This window comes from Setaria italica, chromosome IX, assembly GCF_000263155.2.
Source record: "Setaria italica strain Yugu1 chromosome IX, Setaria_italica_v2.0, whole genome shotgun sequence".
NCBI lineage: Eukaryota > Viridiplantae > Streptophyta > Magnoliopsida > Poales > Poaceae > Setaria > Setaria italica.
This window is the reverse complement of record NC_028458.1, coordinates 5,687,632-5,701,123: the sequence shown is the minus strand read 5'-3', so window position 1 is coordinate 5,701,123 and position 13,492 is coordinate 5,687,632. Positions and strand designations below refer to the sequence as shown.

The 13,492-nt window shown below is 49.0% G+C and overlaps 3 protein-coding genes across 3 annotated transcripts; 1 reads left to right on the top strand and 2 right to left on the bottom strand.

Annotated features, from left to right (window-relative positions):
• Positions 1 to 220: 220 nt before the first annotated feature.
• On the bottom strand, positions 221 to 1,808 carry LOC101777146. Its single transcript, XM_004981742.3, has 2 exons — positions 1,370 to 1,808; positions 221 to 1,255 (listed from the first exon to the last, which is right to left on the bottom strand). The coding sequence occupies exon 2, from the start codon at positions 1,216 to 1,218 to the stop codon at positions 457 to 459; it is 762 nt and encodes a 253-aa protein (XP_004981799.1). The 5' UTR covers positions 1,219 to 1,255; positions 1,370 to 1,808; the 3' UTR covers positions 221 to 456.
• A 4,670-nt stretch (positions 1,809 to 6,478) lies between these two features.
• LOC101776734 (tRNA (guanine-N(7)-)-methyltransferase non-catalytic subunit wdr4) lies at positions 6,479 to 9,807 on the bottom strand. Its single transcript, XM_004981741.3, has 10 exons — positions 9,578 to 9,807; positions 9,086 to 9,250; positions 8,618 to 8,798; positions 8,400 to 8,456; positions 8,243 to 8,313; positions 8,024 to 8,099; positions 7,884 to 7,943; positions 7,652 to 7,755; positions 7,504 to 7,564; positions 6,479 to 7,075 (listed from the first exon to the last, which is right to left on the bottom strand). The coding sequence occupies exons 1-10, from the start codon at positions 9,709 to 9,711 to the stop codon at positions 6,683 to 6,685; spliced, it is 1,302 nt and encodes a 433-aa protein (XP_004981798.1). The 5' UTR covers positions 9,712 to 9,807; the 3' UTR covers positions 6,479 to 6,682.
• A 2,506-nt stretch (positions 9,808 to 12,313) lies between these two features.
• LOC101776332 lies at positions 12,314 to 13,194 on the top strand. The gene has a single exon (XM_004981740.2). The coding sequence runs from the start codon at positions 12,527 to 12,529 to the stop codon at positions 12,890 to 12,892; it is 366 nt and encodes a 121-aa protein (XP_004981797.1). The 5' UTR covers positions 12,314 to 12,526; the 3' UTR covers positions 12,893 to 13,194.
• Positions 13,195 to 13,492: the final 298 nt, after the last annotated feature.

The window sequence follows — 13,492 nt, the reverse complement described above, 5'->3', positions numbered from 1 at the left end:
ATAGTTTCATATGGAAAATTTTCTATGGTTTTGTGCTGGATTTGCTGGGAAATGGTCTGGAGTTTTTGTCAGGGTTGCATAGGTGTTCAGTGTTCTGAATGACTGTCAGAACTTGAAGTGTTCTGAAGCTCTCTGTTCAGTCAGAGTTGATCTGCCTGTGCTGTTTGCAGACACAAACTCGTTCAGGAGTCAGAGAGCTTACAGGTTGAGAATTTACAAGTTTGTCTTTGTAACAGCATGATGAAATTACTTCATATATGACAGCTTCAGCTCAACCTGAACAAAACGTCTAGCACATCATCTGATCAACAAAACATCTATGATCATCTGATCAGACTGAAGAACAACCAATACAATACGGCAACATCAAGGCTGAACTTAATAATAGCACTCAGCAGACTCAAATTTCTTTACCTACTAGGCATCAAACAGACTACGCAGGCAGGCGCCGATCGATCACAGGCTCAAGAAGCCCCGGTCGCCGCGCGCCGGCAGGTTGATCGGCCGCGGCGAGCTCTCCGCGGCGCTGGCCTCCGCAGCGCCGGCCTCCACGACGCGGTCGCCGAAGATGTGCACCGTCCTGGGGTTGGGCCCGCGGGAGATGACGCACGTGTAGTCCTCCGACGACGGCTCCATCTCCCACGGGTCGGCCGGCGCCGGCGGCGTGGCCTCGCGGCCGCTGCAGGCGCGGAGGGGCAGCCACGAGCTCTTGTTCTTGACGCCGAACTCGACGCGCCGGTCCAGGGAGCACGACCTGACCAGCAGCGACGGCGACGTCGCGGCGAGGACGATCCCCTCCGGCTGCTGGTCGCCGCAGTCCAGCGCGTCCGCGAGGCCGTGCAGGGCGTTGTCCCGCCACGGCCGGCGCCTGCTGCTGCCGGCGGCGTCGGTGCCGGACCTGAAGGACGCCGCCGCGTCGAGCACGGAGGTCGGGCTCATGGAGAAGGCCGTCTCGGACTCGGCGTCCGGCACGGGGCCCTTGGCGAAGACGGTGCCGGTGGGCAGGGAGGAAGAGTGCAACAGCCTCGGGGAGGCGAACAGGGCACGCGCAGTGGCACTCTTTCTGCCGCCGGCGCCGGCGCTGTCGCCGTCGCATGGAACCGTCGACGAGCTCGCGAGCTGATCGGAGGCGTGGCCCCGCTGCGCGGCGGCGCCGCTGTTCATCGACCTGGACCTCCTTCTCAGGATCATCTCCTGGATCTTCGATCTCAGGAACATGCCAAGAACACTGGACCAAGACCAACTGCACAGCACTCTGCACGGACGGGCAGCAGCACGAAAGAGGTGTCAATTTGCGATGAACTGAACTGATCAGATTCGCCGAAAACAAGTGATTTTTAGCGAATTCACAGACTGATCTTGGTTCTACCTTCAGTTCGATGACCAAGAAGCAGCAGCTAGCAAGAACCAGCAAGCCTTGCAAGCCCCAGCACCATGGACGAGACCGTGAGCTTTAAGTACGGAGCGCGAGGGCCAATCAGAAGCCTCAGAGGTGCACTCAAACGCAACTGCAAGCTCAGGGGTGGAAGCAAAATGGAACCTCGCAAGCCTTGGCAAGACCCTCAAGGCACCTCGCGATTCAGCTCCTGCATCAGCGTGCCTTGCTTCACCTCGAGCAAGAATTTAAGACCTCAATTGCTAGTTACCTACGACCTGGTCTAGAGTGACACAATGCAAAGAGAGAGAGGAGAGAGAGGGGGGGGGCGATGAGGAGGAGGGGGGTTGGGAGAGCGCGGTGATCTTAAAGAGGGCTCTCCGTCTCCTCCCCTGACCTCTGTGCCCCTGTGATGTCAGTGTTGGTTTGTGTGTGTGTGCTTCCAAAGGGCAGGTCCTTATCTTCATCACTGCCCATCTCCATCTCTTTCTCCGCCCTCGCAGCTCGCGAGCTCCTTGTGCTGTGTGTTACCGGCTACCTTACCGCCCGTCGCTGGCATCGGAGCCCATGCGCGGCGCGGTAGATTCCGGCTCCGTTGGCGCCACACGGCAGGGGTAGATTTGCTGCCGATGGGTGCTTGGCAGGCGCAGCACGATCTTGTCGTCCTGCTCTAACAGATGATCCAATCCAATCAATGATTGAGTTGAGCGGATTCGCCCTTTTCGTGAAGGAACACCTCATCTTAATTTTCTTTTCTTGCTTGCAAAGATGAGCAGCGCAGAGAAAATGCAGGTAGATCGATCACACCTGGTTAAACCACTTGTTATTATTGTACGTCCAGGAATCTAGCATTGTCAATAAAGAAATGGCCTCTCAAAAATTTTGAGGAGTGTTGAAACACATGAATTTAAGGGAAATCTCTCAAACGATCTCTCTGTTCAAAAGTACAAGACGTGTTTATTTTTGGAAGTGCCTTGGAAGTTAGACTTTATCAATCTAACCATTGATTTCTCAACAGATCGTTCTGAAATATAAATCTGATAAATTATCAGTCAAAATCTCCGAAGCTTGATCTTTTTTCTTGCAAACAAAAGACACAACGACTACTCATTTCAAACTGTTTCTTTGGCCCGTTGCGTTGCGTTTGTTTGCATCTCCTTTTCTGCATCGCACTGCAGAGCCCCCTCACAAATGCGTGCCGCGGTAGGCCTCGCCAGTGTTCACCTTCCACGTCCCCTATTACAATGACAGAAATGGCAGCATCATGAGCCATTTGACCCTACCTAATTTGGGGGCTAATGGCGCTGCAAGGAGTGTGGGGGCAGAGGCAGGCGTAAGAGATAAGACAGTAACTTGGGAGGTGGACTAAATAAATCTGAGGAATATTTTCTTCGCGACAGCATCTTGTTCTGTGCGTGGATAACCCAAGGTCCAATTCAATATGATCTGATGGGACCCCCCTGCTCTAATAACCAAATTGTTTGAAAACTGCTCCCATTAAAGGGGAGTGTTGCAAAATGGTCAGAGGGATTTAGTTGAGACTATTGAGAAAATATCATTACGATGTGTGGCTATGAATTTATGCCAGAATTTTCAGATGGTACAAGCATTACATTGTTTTCAAGATCCTGCAGGGAACCATAATTAAATGCGAAAAATAGCATGGAAGAGATGTGTGTATTTATAGTGAGAAAAACTTTATTAATAGAATGATTGTCCAATCAAGTTTTTTTTTTTTTGGGGGGGGGGCCGAGAAAATTTGAGGCAGAACACAACTCGCGGTGTACACCAAGATCCCAGTTCACCCCCTCCCAAATCTCTTATGTGAAATTATTCTTATGTAAAAAAAATGCGTATACTTGCTTGTAGCATCTATTTTGAACTTTGGGTTTTCAAGAGATTGGCACATTAAAAACCCATGCACTCATACATATGGTTTGTTTAGGGGGAAAACCCACACACCTTAAGTACGTGGAAAAAAAGTTTTAGAAGAACTTAGAAAAACAGTATTGCAAACCTTATGACACGCTTAACCCAACCATTGGCGGAGCTTCTCACAGGCCAGTAGGGGGGCCATTGCCCCCTCCTTGACCTTGTGCAAAATCCATCACTTCCTATCATTTGGTTTGATAAAAACAAAATTTAGTCTTGTTCTTCTTATGGTTGGCTCATGCTGGGTTTAGGAGCAAGCTCCGCCAGTGAAACCAACCAGACAAAGCACAACTGTGGCGGTGAAATTTTCTCCACGGTGTGCCACTATGATTGCACCTAGCATGCCGCTCACGGCCATGCCTTTGTTGCACGGGTCCTCACAAACTTCTTGCCGTAGCCAATCATTAGAGCTGAGCTGACACTAGGTCACTAGCCAATAATCAATCCGTGTGATTATTTGTCTACCTTTCCTTTTTGTTTGGGCATTTGTTTTGCATGTTTGACTAGTGAGTGATGGGCTGAGACGACTTGAAGCATCAGCTGTGATTTCACAACCATTTTCTTGTACTATTTTGTTTCGCACCGCGACAAGCTCGTGATCCGAGCAGAAAGGGGTCGGCGTACGATCAATTTTCTTTTTTGTTTCAGGATCCACAGGAGTAGTACGTACCAGCTGACACTGGGTCAAGGTTTTCTTTTACGCTTATTAAACATTCGTTGACACGCCAAAATCATCTGATGCGTCATGGCATCTGACTTCTTCCAGTGTCCACTGCTATTTGTTTTTGTACACAGCAACTGCAAGAGTAGCGTGGCTATCGTACATGCACGTGACGGACGAGATGGCCGTGGGTGCAGACGATGGAAGCTTTTGTGCTTTGGTCAATGGCAGGCAGTGAAAATTTGCGGCACCTTGTCCTGATACAGCCGTCAGGCAAAAGCTTGTGGGCGGCGATGGAACGGCACATTGGAAGGGGGATAGAGCGGCAGGTGTAAAGAACCGCTGCTTCTCCTTTGGTACTTGTTCCAGATTAACAAACCAACCAACCCCATGCCATCATCACACATGAACCCCTTTTTATCATTGTAGAAACAGTTAACCATCTCTCTCTTCCTGATCAGGTTTTTTTTTCCTGTCTAGGATTCTAGAGGCGCAATCCGGGTCATGTACCTTCATTTCTTCTCCATTGACATTGCCCAAAGGGGTGATGGGGAGGGATACCTAACCTGCATGCCCTCCTGACCGACGCATTTCGCAACTGTCTTTCCTCTGAAAACAGATGCGTTTCTGAACCCAAACCAGGTGATGGGAAACTGGAAATACCAGGCTGTGCAGAGCATGATGCTTGGCCGTTGCAACTCCACATGCTGCAACAGTGCAGTGATTGGACATGTCTCATTGCAAACAAAAGTCGTGATGGAAGAAATCAGCGAGGATAATCGTAAAAAGCCTGCTGTTAGTTTCTGACTTTCTGCGACATCAACAATGTGCTTGTGCAGTGGTAGAAAGGTGAAAGACCAGGGCAGTTGCTGTCACTGGGGTCAGTGAAACACTACTGAAACGGATCCGGGTCCAGCACGCGTGCTTGCCTTGCCTCCCTTTCGCCTTCAGCGAGAAGCCCCCCAGCTCAAAGCGGAGAAAAAAACAAAAGAGAGGAAGCATCAGCTCAAAGCGGAGAAGTGACCAAGGCTAGACAAAAGCATCAGCTCAAACAAAAGTGCCGGACTACTGGTAACAGTGGGGTTGAGGTTGAAGTGAAGCTGCGCCATGGAAGCTTCATGTGGAGCTGTCGAGGTGAGAGAAAAAAAACAAGCCAATCCGGCGGCTGCTAAGTTGCTGCCAAAGCAGGGCGTTCGATCGCAGCTCAGGGTCGCCGGGTCGTCAAATCGTGACGGTGAACTCGGTTTGGCATTCTCATTCTTTGGACGTTTTGGACAGCTACTGTTCACCAGATATTTCCCTTGCCATCCTAGTACCGAGGAGTGCAAACGTTTCGTATTTGTTCTGATCCGGCTTGGACTGAAGTACTGAACTTCCCTTGTCATCCTAGTACCGAGGAGTTCAAATTTTTCGCCCCTTTCAGTTTGTCACGCACCCTCGTCTCTCTCTGGATTGGAGTTGGACGAGACGAGACGCGGTACCGAGTTACTCACATCCAAGGTGCAGTGGCATCGTTGGAGGAGGGACCAATCAGAAGGTTCGAAGGTCGGCAGCCATGGAAAACCTGGCACGTAGCTTCTGTGATCGATCACCACGACGCTACGCAGCGACCGATCATCAACTGGACCAAACAAGATAACTTTGTTTAGGCCTTTGGACTTTGGAGGATGAGCAAGTTCCATGCTGCAGTGGAAGATCGCATCTGCAACTGCAAGGGAAGAACGCAAAGGCAGCCACACCACCAACAGGCCGGCCATCATGGTGTTGACCGGGCGAATTTAACTTTCTTGCGGAGAACTCTAATCTATCTGACCAACCGTGCCTGCCTTTGCATATCCCCGCTCACCGGATAAGGTTTTTAGGTCAGAATATGTTCCCAAACTTGCCTCGTTTAGCCCTTTTCAATCGGGTCAAGAATCAATTCCTAGTCCCCCTTTGTTTGTAGTCCTAGCGGCTGGCGCCGGTTTGGAACGAAGGAATTTCACATGAATCATATTTCGAAACGTCAAAATAACCGATCGCGTTGTTTGTTGCGAAATTCTCTGGAAATATATGAAAGATCCATGCTGAATTGCTGATCAAGCGTAGTCAACAAAGATGCCGTTGGAGAGGCTTGTGAACCAATATATGCTCGTGTTCCTCTTGCCACGGCAAACATTGCATGTGCGGTGCCCGTTGGTTCCAGCTCGGCCAAACCACCGGACACGTCACCCGGAGCTCTCGCAAAAGCAAAGAGAAACAGAAACCCTTTGTCCTCACCAGCGTCACGTCGGCGATCACGTCGTGCGCCAGGGCCTCTCTTTATTGGTTGAGCCTTCGGGTCCCGGGGGCATCAGCCTGCTGAGATCGCGACAAACAGAGAGGCAATCAGTCACTCGAGTGCAGTTCAATCAGACGCAATTTGATTCTCCTGCAGAGACGATCTCCTGATACCACACGATAATTTCATGCAATTATTGGCTTGGTTAACGTTTAAAGCCACACAGGTCACAGCAGATCAAGACAAAAGGAGACGCGAAAACTGCGACGTTTCTACTGATGCGATCAGCATGAATTACTGCTATTTATGCTAGTAGTACATCATAAGAAAACGAGTGGAAAATTTACTCTTACAGTTGTTAATACAGTTCCTGTGTTTCAAACTATTAATGGTACAGCACGCAACAAGGAAACAATTCTATTGTTTTGCTGAGACTTGGAAGGCACATGTTGAGCTAGCTCTTGATCTTCTTGTCGTTCCTGCCCCGTTTCCGCTGCTCCCTCCTCTCTTCCGAGTAGTGCTTCTTCACCAGCATCTTGTGCATCGAAACCTTCAGCGCGGCCAGCACTGAGGCTAACACCTCCTCTTGCTTTGCAACGTCGAGGCTTCCTTGCAGCGCCAAAAGGAGCTTCTCACCGTGTGGTACCTCACTGTCTTCAAGGATTGCAGGACAGTTATCGGAAGATAGCAGATCCTTTTGGAAGCGACGAATGATCCTTAAACGAGTTAATAACTGGGAGGAAGCCTGGTTGGGCATGTTTGATGCACCCATGACAGTCCATAGGAGTTCTGATGAGAAGCTGGATGCTAAGCTAGTAGGAATATAGCTCTTTTCCATTGTAATCACCTGCAATTGGATAAGGTGCATCGGCTAATCAATAGGATACAGAGAAAGCAATTGTCGAACAGTTGAGACATTAAAGAATTCTAGCATAATTGAGCCACAAATACCCAAATTCTTATCTGAGCTTTCCAATTAGTTACCATATTTAGTGAGACAATCAACATCTAGCTAGTAAGAGTGTAAGACTGGCATTGCATAAGAGTCGTTGTAACTGCATAAGCTACATTTCAGGCTTCTCAGCCAGTAAATTAAGTACAATAAAACCAGATAAAAACTGGCATGAAAAAACAATTTGGACCTGGAAAGTAATGGCCATCAGCACTGACCACAGAACAATGTCAACCGTGTTAATGGTAAATGGTAAATCTTGTTTATACTAGGTCATGTAAGTTATCTTGAAGGACACTAAATTTGTCTACCAATAGGCATACCTTTAGGAAAGATAACTTCTTTCCTACTAAATCACATGCTAAAAGCATTACGCCATTGAAACTGCAATGTGAAAAAATAGCGCCATGTTAGAACACAATAAATACCATCACTTTCTGGCGGAAGTACCGCCCCACAAGTCAAGCTTACCTTTGAATAGCTACAGCAACCAATGAGCCATCATTACTCGGACGTATATCTGCAATGGCTAGACTGCTATCATCTGTTTCATTCAATTCCAAGAGCTCTTCCATCTGCAAGTAGTTCTAAGAACTGTCATATACAAAAATAATTTGAATAATATTGAAAACTGAGAAACAGAAAGAATGTATATTAATGTTCTTTTCACGAAAAATGCAAAGTGATATCTTGAAGATGCTACCTTGTCTCTGACTTGGCACGTATCAAGGAGACATCCATTTATGTGGTCCCACAAGCGAACCTTAGCAAATGAAATAACATCAGGAAAAGCTTGTTGAGACAAAAGTACATGTCAATATACTAAAGCGACTAGGTACCCACAGTTGAATCACCTCCTCCTGATATAAGAAAGCTCTGATTTTCAGAAATGTTTGTGAAGGCGATGCATGACACAAAGCTGCAAGAAGTATCAAGTCAACAACTAAGCTCTGAAACTTCTACAATCAGAATCATGACTAAAACTCAAATTCCTATATATATACCAAAAGAACCTAAAAACAGAACAAAACTATAAACAGTGGAATTGTACATAGTACATACTCTGTATGTCCAAGGCAAAAGCTTTGTATTTCGCGGGCCCCTTTAAGAGGATTCTTTGGGAATAACGTTACCTACGAAATTAATTGCAATGCAATAAGAGAATAAGTCTGAAATTATGCTCCCTCGATGCAATCAGTGCGAAGAACAGAAATCATACTCGTATTTTGGAGTCCCTATCAGCAGTAGCAATGAACCGCCCATCTGGTGAAAAATTCTGCAATCCCAACCAACCAAATGACATAAGCATGGTTAATTATACGGCCGTACGGGACATGAAAGGAGCAACTGACAACACTGAAGTGTAGCACACGTCAGGAGGAGATACAAATATATAGCATAGGTAATAGTAATACACAATTTAGAATTTGTTCATACCATACTAGTGATGATACTACAGTAGTGACCAAGAATTGACACAGGTTTGTTATCAACTGAAACTTGTTCTGTACCATCTTCCCCCAGAGTGACTAACCAAACAACACCAAACTTATCTGCAAAAGTTACATACAGGTCATCGTTGCTAATAGCAACTGCACTGACCCTCTTCTCTGAAGTTCTGCAAGCGAAAACATTGCACCAAATTCTTATCTAAATTACATTATCAAAAGTGTGAAATTTCATAGAAAGAACTAATATAATGGAATTTCATAACAGAATTAACATAACAAGCTGCTGGTATAGGGCTATTCCAGTTAAAAAATGTCAACTACACAGATATAACAGATTCCATAGACTATGGATACTGAAAACTTAAAGGCCCATTGTTCCGGTGCCAATGTGTTATTCACATTGAGAACAGAAGAACAGTACATTGAGAACAGAAGAACAGAGTATGTCACTTACATAGTCCGGATGCAACGCCACGAATCAGTTTTCCAAACCTTCACAAGTTTGTCGTCACCAGCGGATGCAAATAAAGCACCACTCACACTAAAGCAAATAGCTCTTATAGCGTCTGAATGAGAACGGCCGCCACAATCATCTGACAATAAAACTGGAGAACCAACCCTGGGTGCACAAAATAAATATTTATTCGCACATTCTACCAAGTGAATCAAAGACAAAGTCTCCACTTCTCACTAGGACATGTGAATTGGGCAGTACAAAACTCAGTATTCGAGAGATGAAATTTCATTGATAACAATTTACACAACCTGCTGGGGGAAAAAGGGCAACTCTACAACTGCACGATGAGCAGTTAGGCTAAGTTCAAAAAAACGCATTACCACACAAAATCTACCAATAGTGCAATCAAAATACGAGCTCTTTCTACATACGAGGTTCAGGGTTAATCAGGAATCGGCGATACAAGCGAAGACCAAAGAGGGTATTTACTTGAGATCGAACACGCGGAGCTCAGGGCCGATGGCGACGGCAACAGAGTTTCCGTGCGGGTGGGCGGCGATGAGCGCCGGCGCGAACTCCGCCGCGCCGCTCACCTCGGCCTCCTCGACAGCTGTGTCCTCCATTGCAACAGCAGCAAGCGAGGGGGCTCGGATTCGAATCGAGCGCGAGATGGAGGCGGGGAGGGATTCAGGGATTAGGGTTTACGGGCAGCTCGCTCGTGGGGCCCAGAGGCCAGTGTCATGAAGGAGTGAGTGCATGGGTTGGTGGGTTGTAAAGCGGCCCGACTCAAGCTGCAGCCCAAAAGGCAATGGTCTGTTTGCCATCCCTTTGCCTTTGCCTTGGGCCTCCACGAACATTTGCTCCGTTGGTTCTTATTTTATTTTCCATTTTTCTATAAAGTATCCACTCCGATAAAAAAATCGTATTAGAATTCTTGGCAATTTTAGTTCACATTATTTTGGCAAGTAAATAATTATATATTTGACCATAAGTAGACATATAAACGTATGTAGGCTGAAAATGTGATATTTCAATATGCATAATCTTTTTTACTAAAAATATATTTTTAAGAAGATGTTTAAAGTGCCACCTAATAACTATAGCGATGTCCACATCATCTTACATTTCTTTCTTTAATAAACATATAATAATCGGTAGCTCTCCTTGATTCTTTTTCGTTTCAGGAAAAAACAATCATTTTGTTTAGTCATCTAACCCGTTTTGCAACAGATCATTTTAGAGTGGCAGAGTTTCCCTTTTGGCGTCCACGCATTACATTCGAACGCATACTTTTATCTTGGTTTCATATAGTTTCAGTCCTTTCAGCACAAACCAAACAGACTCTGCAGTGAAAAGTGTTTTGCCTATCCAAGACTGTAAGCCGAACAGAAAAGACAAGGAACCAGGCACGATTTTGTATTAGAAAGGCATTCTGAAAACGATCCGTATAGACAGTCCCCTGAAACTGTGCAGATCAGACTGACGGATGACCTACGAAGTGACGGAAGACACGAGGTGGCCTCCGGGGAAGGCGTTGCCCACGGCCATGTCCCTGCCTGCCGGTCAGGCCTCAGCCTGTCAGTCAGTCACTCATCAGCCAGGTGTGTGTTTCGCCGACGAGCTGGGACATCTTTGTTCCGCTGCGTGTTGGCAGCCTCGGCGCACCGCGGAGTGCTGTCACCTGGTCACGTCCATGCACAGCGCGGCGCATCCAGAGCCCCATCCCGACACAGAACGGCCCGGCGCCGGCGACGTGCCGCTACGTGCCCTGACACGGGCGAGAGGATGATCAACAGCTAAGCAGATTACTCGCTGGCAATTAACCGGGGGCGTACGTGAGAATGGACGAGACGAGACGAGCGAGATCGACGTGATCGATGGGTGGCGCGTGCGTCTTCTCAGCCACACCAAGCATCTGTCGCCGCCGGTGACCTCTGGCAGCACCTGGACTTGGCCGTGTCACCCCGACCGGCGACGGGACCCAACGCCGACGCCCGGGGAGATGCCGATCGCTAGCGATGGGGCAAGCGTATGAGCACCGCGTCCGTGTAGAGCCATGTCAGTGTGTCACCTTGTCAGCCTGATGAATGCGATCGAGCCGACAGGGAGAAATACGATGTCTCGTCTCGTATGGATCGATTGCTCCTGCACACACGGCGAGTGGATTATCGCTTGCTGCAGGATCATGTCGGGTCCGGTGCGACGAGTAGTCCATCGATCCTATCTGTATCTCCTTTCTGTCTCGAGAACAATGCAATGAATCAAGCAACCCCTACCAAGAAGAGAGAAGCGGCGGAGGTCTTGTACAAGCAAGAGTTTGGTGACCCGTTACGACAAAACTGTACACAGGAACTGTACATACTAATGTGACATGTATAGCATCTGCCAAGTGTCATGCAGACACATGGTGCCCGTCTCGCCATCATTGGTCGGCATTGCTCATCGTCATGCACGGTTCAGGGCATCAGGCATTGGCCTCATCTCAGAGTCGTGACCCATTGGGGCATGCAGCTACTCGGTAGCATTTGTTGGCCATACTGGATCACTGAAAACTCGGCGGCATGCATGGCCGGCAGATGATGTTTCTTTGCAGCCGCAGCAAAACTTTAATTTGCATGCGTATGCATGCTTGATCAATTCCGAGCGAGGCCATGTCGATCGGCCAACTTTTTGAAAAGTTTGCACATCTGATCGATGAGCTAGCTAGATTCCACCACCACATGCCCTTTGTTACAAGCTAACGGCGTAGACGATATCAGCAGCAGCCTGGCCTCTATCCTATGAGCAAGGGCAGAGACCGGATAATCTGCTCATACTTTGACCAAAAGCCAGACTTCATCTTTGACAAAAGTGCCATCATGGATCCATGTGGACAATCAATGTTAATGACTCGATCAGCAGGCTAATGCGTACGTATGGGGCACTCCTCCTGCATGAAGCAGTATCTGGTGTTTCTTCTGAACTGTTCCCTGCTGTTCAGGGCATGCAGAACCGATCGAGAAGGAATTGTCTCTGTACTGCACGTACTACCAGCAGAGGAGGGAGTAAATGGCCTGGCATGTATCTGATCATCTGATGGCGCCCCCTCCATGTGCCAAAAAGCTCGGTCTTTCCCGGCGAAAACAATCCGGTTAATTGCGCCGGTCGTCGGATGGCGACAGGTGCCACTGCCATGCAACCATCGGCGTCAGGTACTGTAGCAGAGCCGCCCTCTCTCTCCTTCCAAGAAATCATATAAACACGCCAAGCCAATCCACGGGGAGAAGCACAAACAACGCATAGCTCCACTTCCCAAGCAACAACATCGACCTGCACGGCTGCACCTGCACTGCACCCAATCCAGAAGCTCTTGCAGTCCAGGAACAGATCGATCAGGAGCCTGAATTCGTTCGGGGCCGGGCGGTTGCTGTTGAATCATTGGTGAATCGAGGTGTGGCCATGGAGGTGGAGGCGGTCAGCTGCGAGTGCTGCGGGCTGGAGGAGGAGTGCACGGGGGAGTACATCGGCGGCGTGCGGGCCTACTTCGGGGGCAGGTGGCTGTGCGGGCTGTGCTCGGAGGCCGTCAAGTACGAGGCCGGCAAGTGCGCGGGCGCCGGCGCCGGCGACGTCGAGGAGGCCGTGCGCGCGCACATGGCCATCTGCCGCACGCTCAAGAGCGGCGGGCCGGCGGGGCGAGTCGCCGACGGCATGCGCCAGATGCTGCGCACCGCGTCCTGGAAGAAGGCGGCCGCGGCCGCCGCGGCGTCCCCGGCGCCGTCGCCGAGGGGGCACCACCGCGCCTCGCCGGTGTCCGTCGGGCTCTGATTATGATCGCGCTACGAATCGAGGCGGCGGCGCGGCGTCGTGCTTGGCTTAATGGCTCCTGTGAGTTGCCTGCTAAGCTTCGCCACTTCCTCTCGCCTCGCTAGGGTAGGCGCTGGTGCTAGCGTTCTTCGTTAGACCGAGCGCCATGGCCCACGGGTGTGTTGCGACTTCTATGTAAGTTTTGATTTTTGAACCAGTTTGTACATACTTGTAAGGATCGATCAAGCCTTTGAGATTATGGCTTTGATCAATGGAGAAATCAAATAACTTATATCAAATGAGCTGGTTGTTCTTGGATTAAACTCGGCCATCCGTGTCTTCTCCCGCGACGACGCCATCGCCGGCGGCAGCTTGCACAGTTGCACTGCGCCTCATCAGCAGTCAGCACACTCCACTACCGGGTGGCCTCCGTCGAGCGTGCGTAGCTTGCCTTGACACTTTCTCGTACAGCGCAGGCGCACTGAGCAGTCGACCCAGTCCGCCCCGGCGTCGTTCTGGATAGCGGCCATGGCGTGCGAGCACGTCCGCGTTCTTCGCCCAGGCGCCCAGATGGAGAAGAAACATCTGCAAATTTTTTTCAGAAATTGCCCTCGAACAAAT

Coding starts and splice junctions, on each gene's coding strand:
- LOC101777146 (XM_004981742.3), bottom strand. CDS start 1,218: ATGTTCCTGAGATCGAAGATCCAGGAGATGATCCTGAGAAGGAGGTCC.
- LOC101776734 (XM_004981741.3), bottom strand. CDS start 9,711: ATGGAGGACACAGCTGTCGAGGAGGCCGAGGTGAGCGGCGCGGCGGAG. Junction 9,251..9,577: donor CTCCGCGTGTTCGATCTCAA/GTAAATACCCTC, acceptor TTGTGCACCCAG/GGTTGGTTCTCCAGTTTTAT. Junction 7,076..7,503: donor AGAAGTTATCTTTCCTAAAG/GTATGCCTATTG, acceptor ATCCAATTGCAG/GTGATTACAATGGAAAAGAG.
- LOC101776332 (XM_004981740.2), top strand. CDS start 12,527: ATGGAGGTGGAGGCGGTCAGCTGCGAGTGCTGCGGGCTGGAGGAGGAG.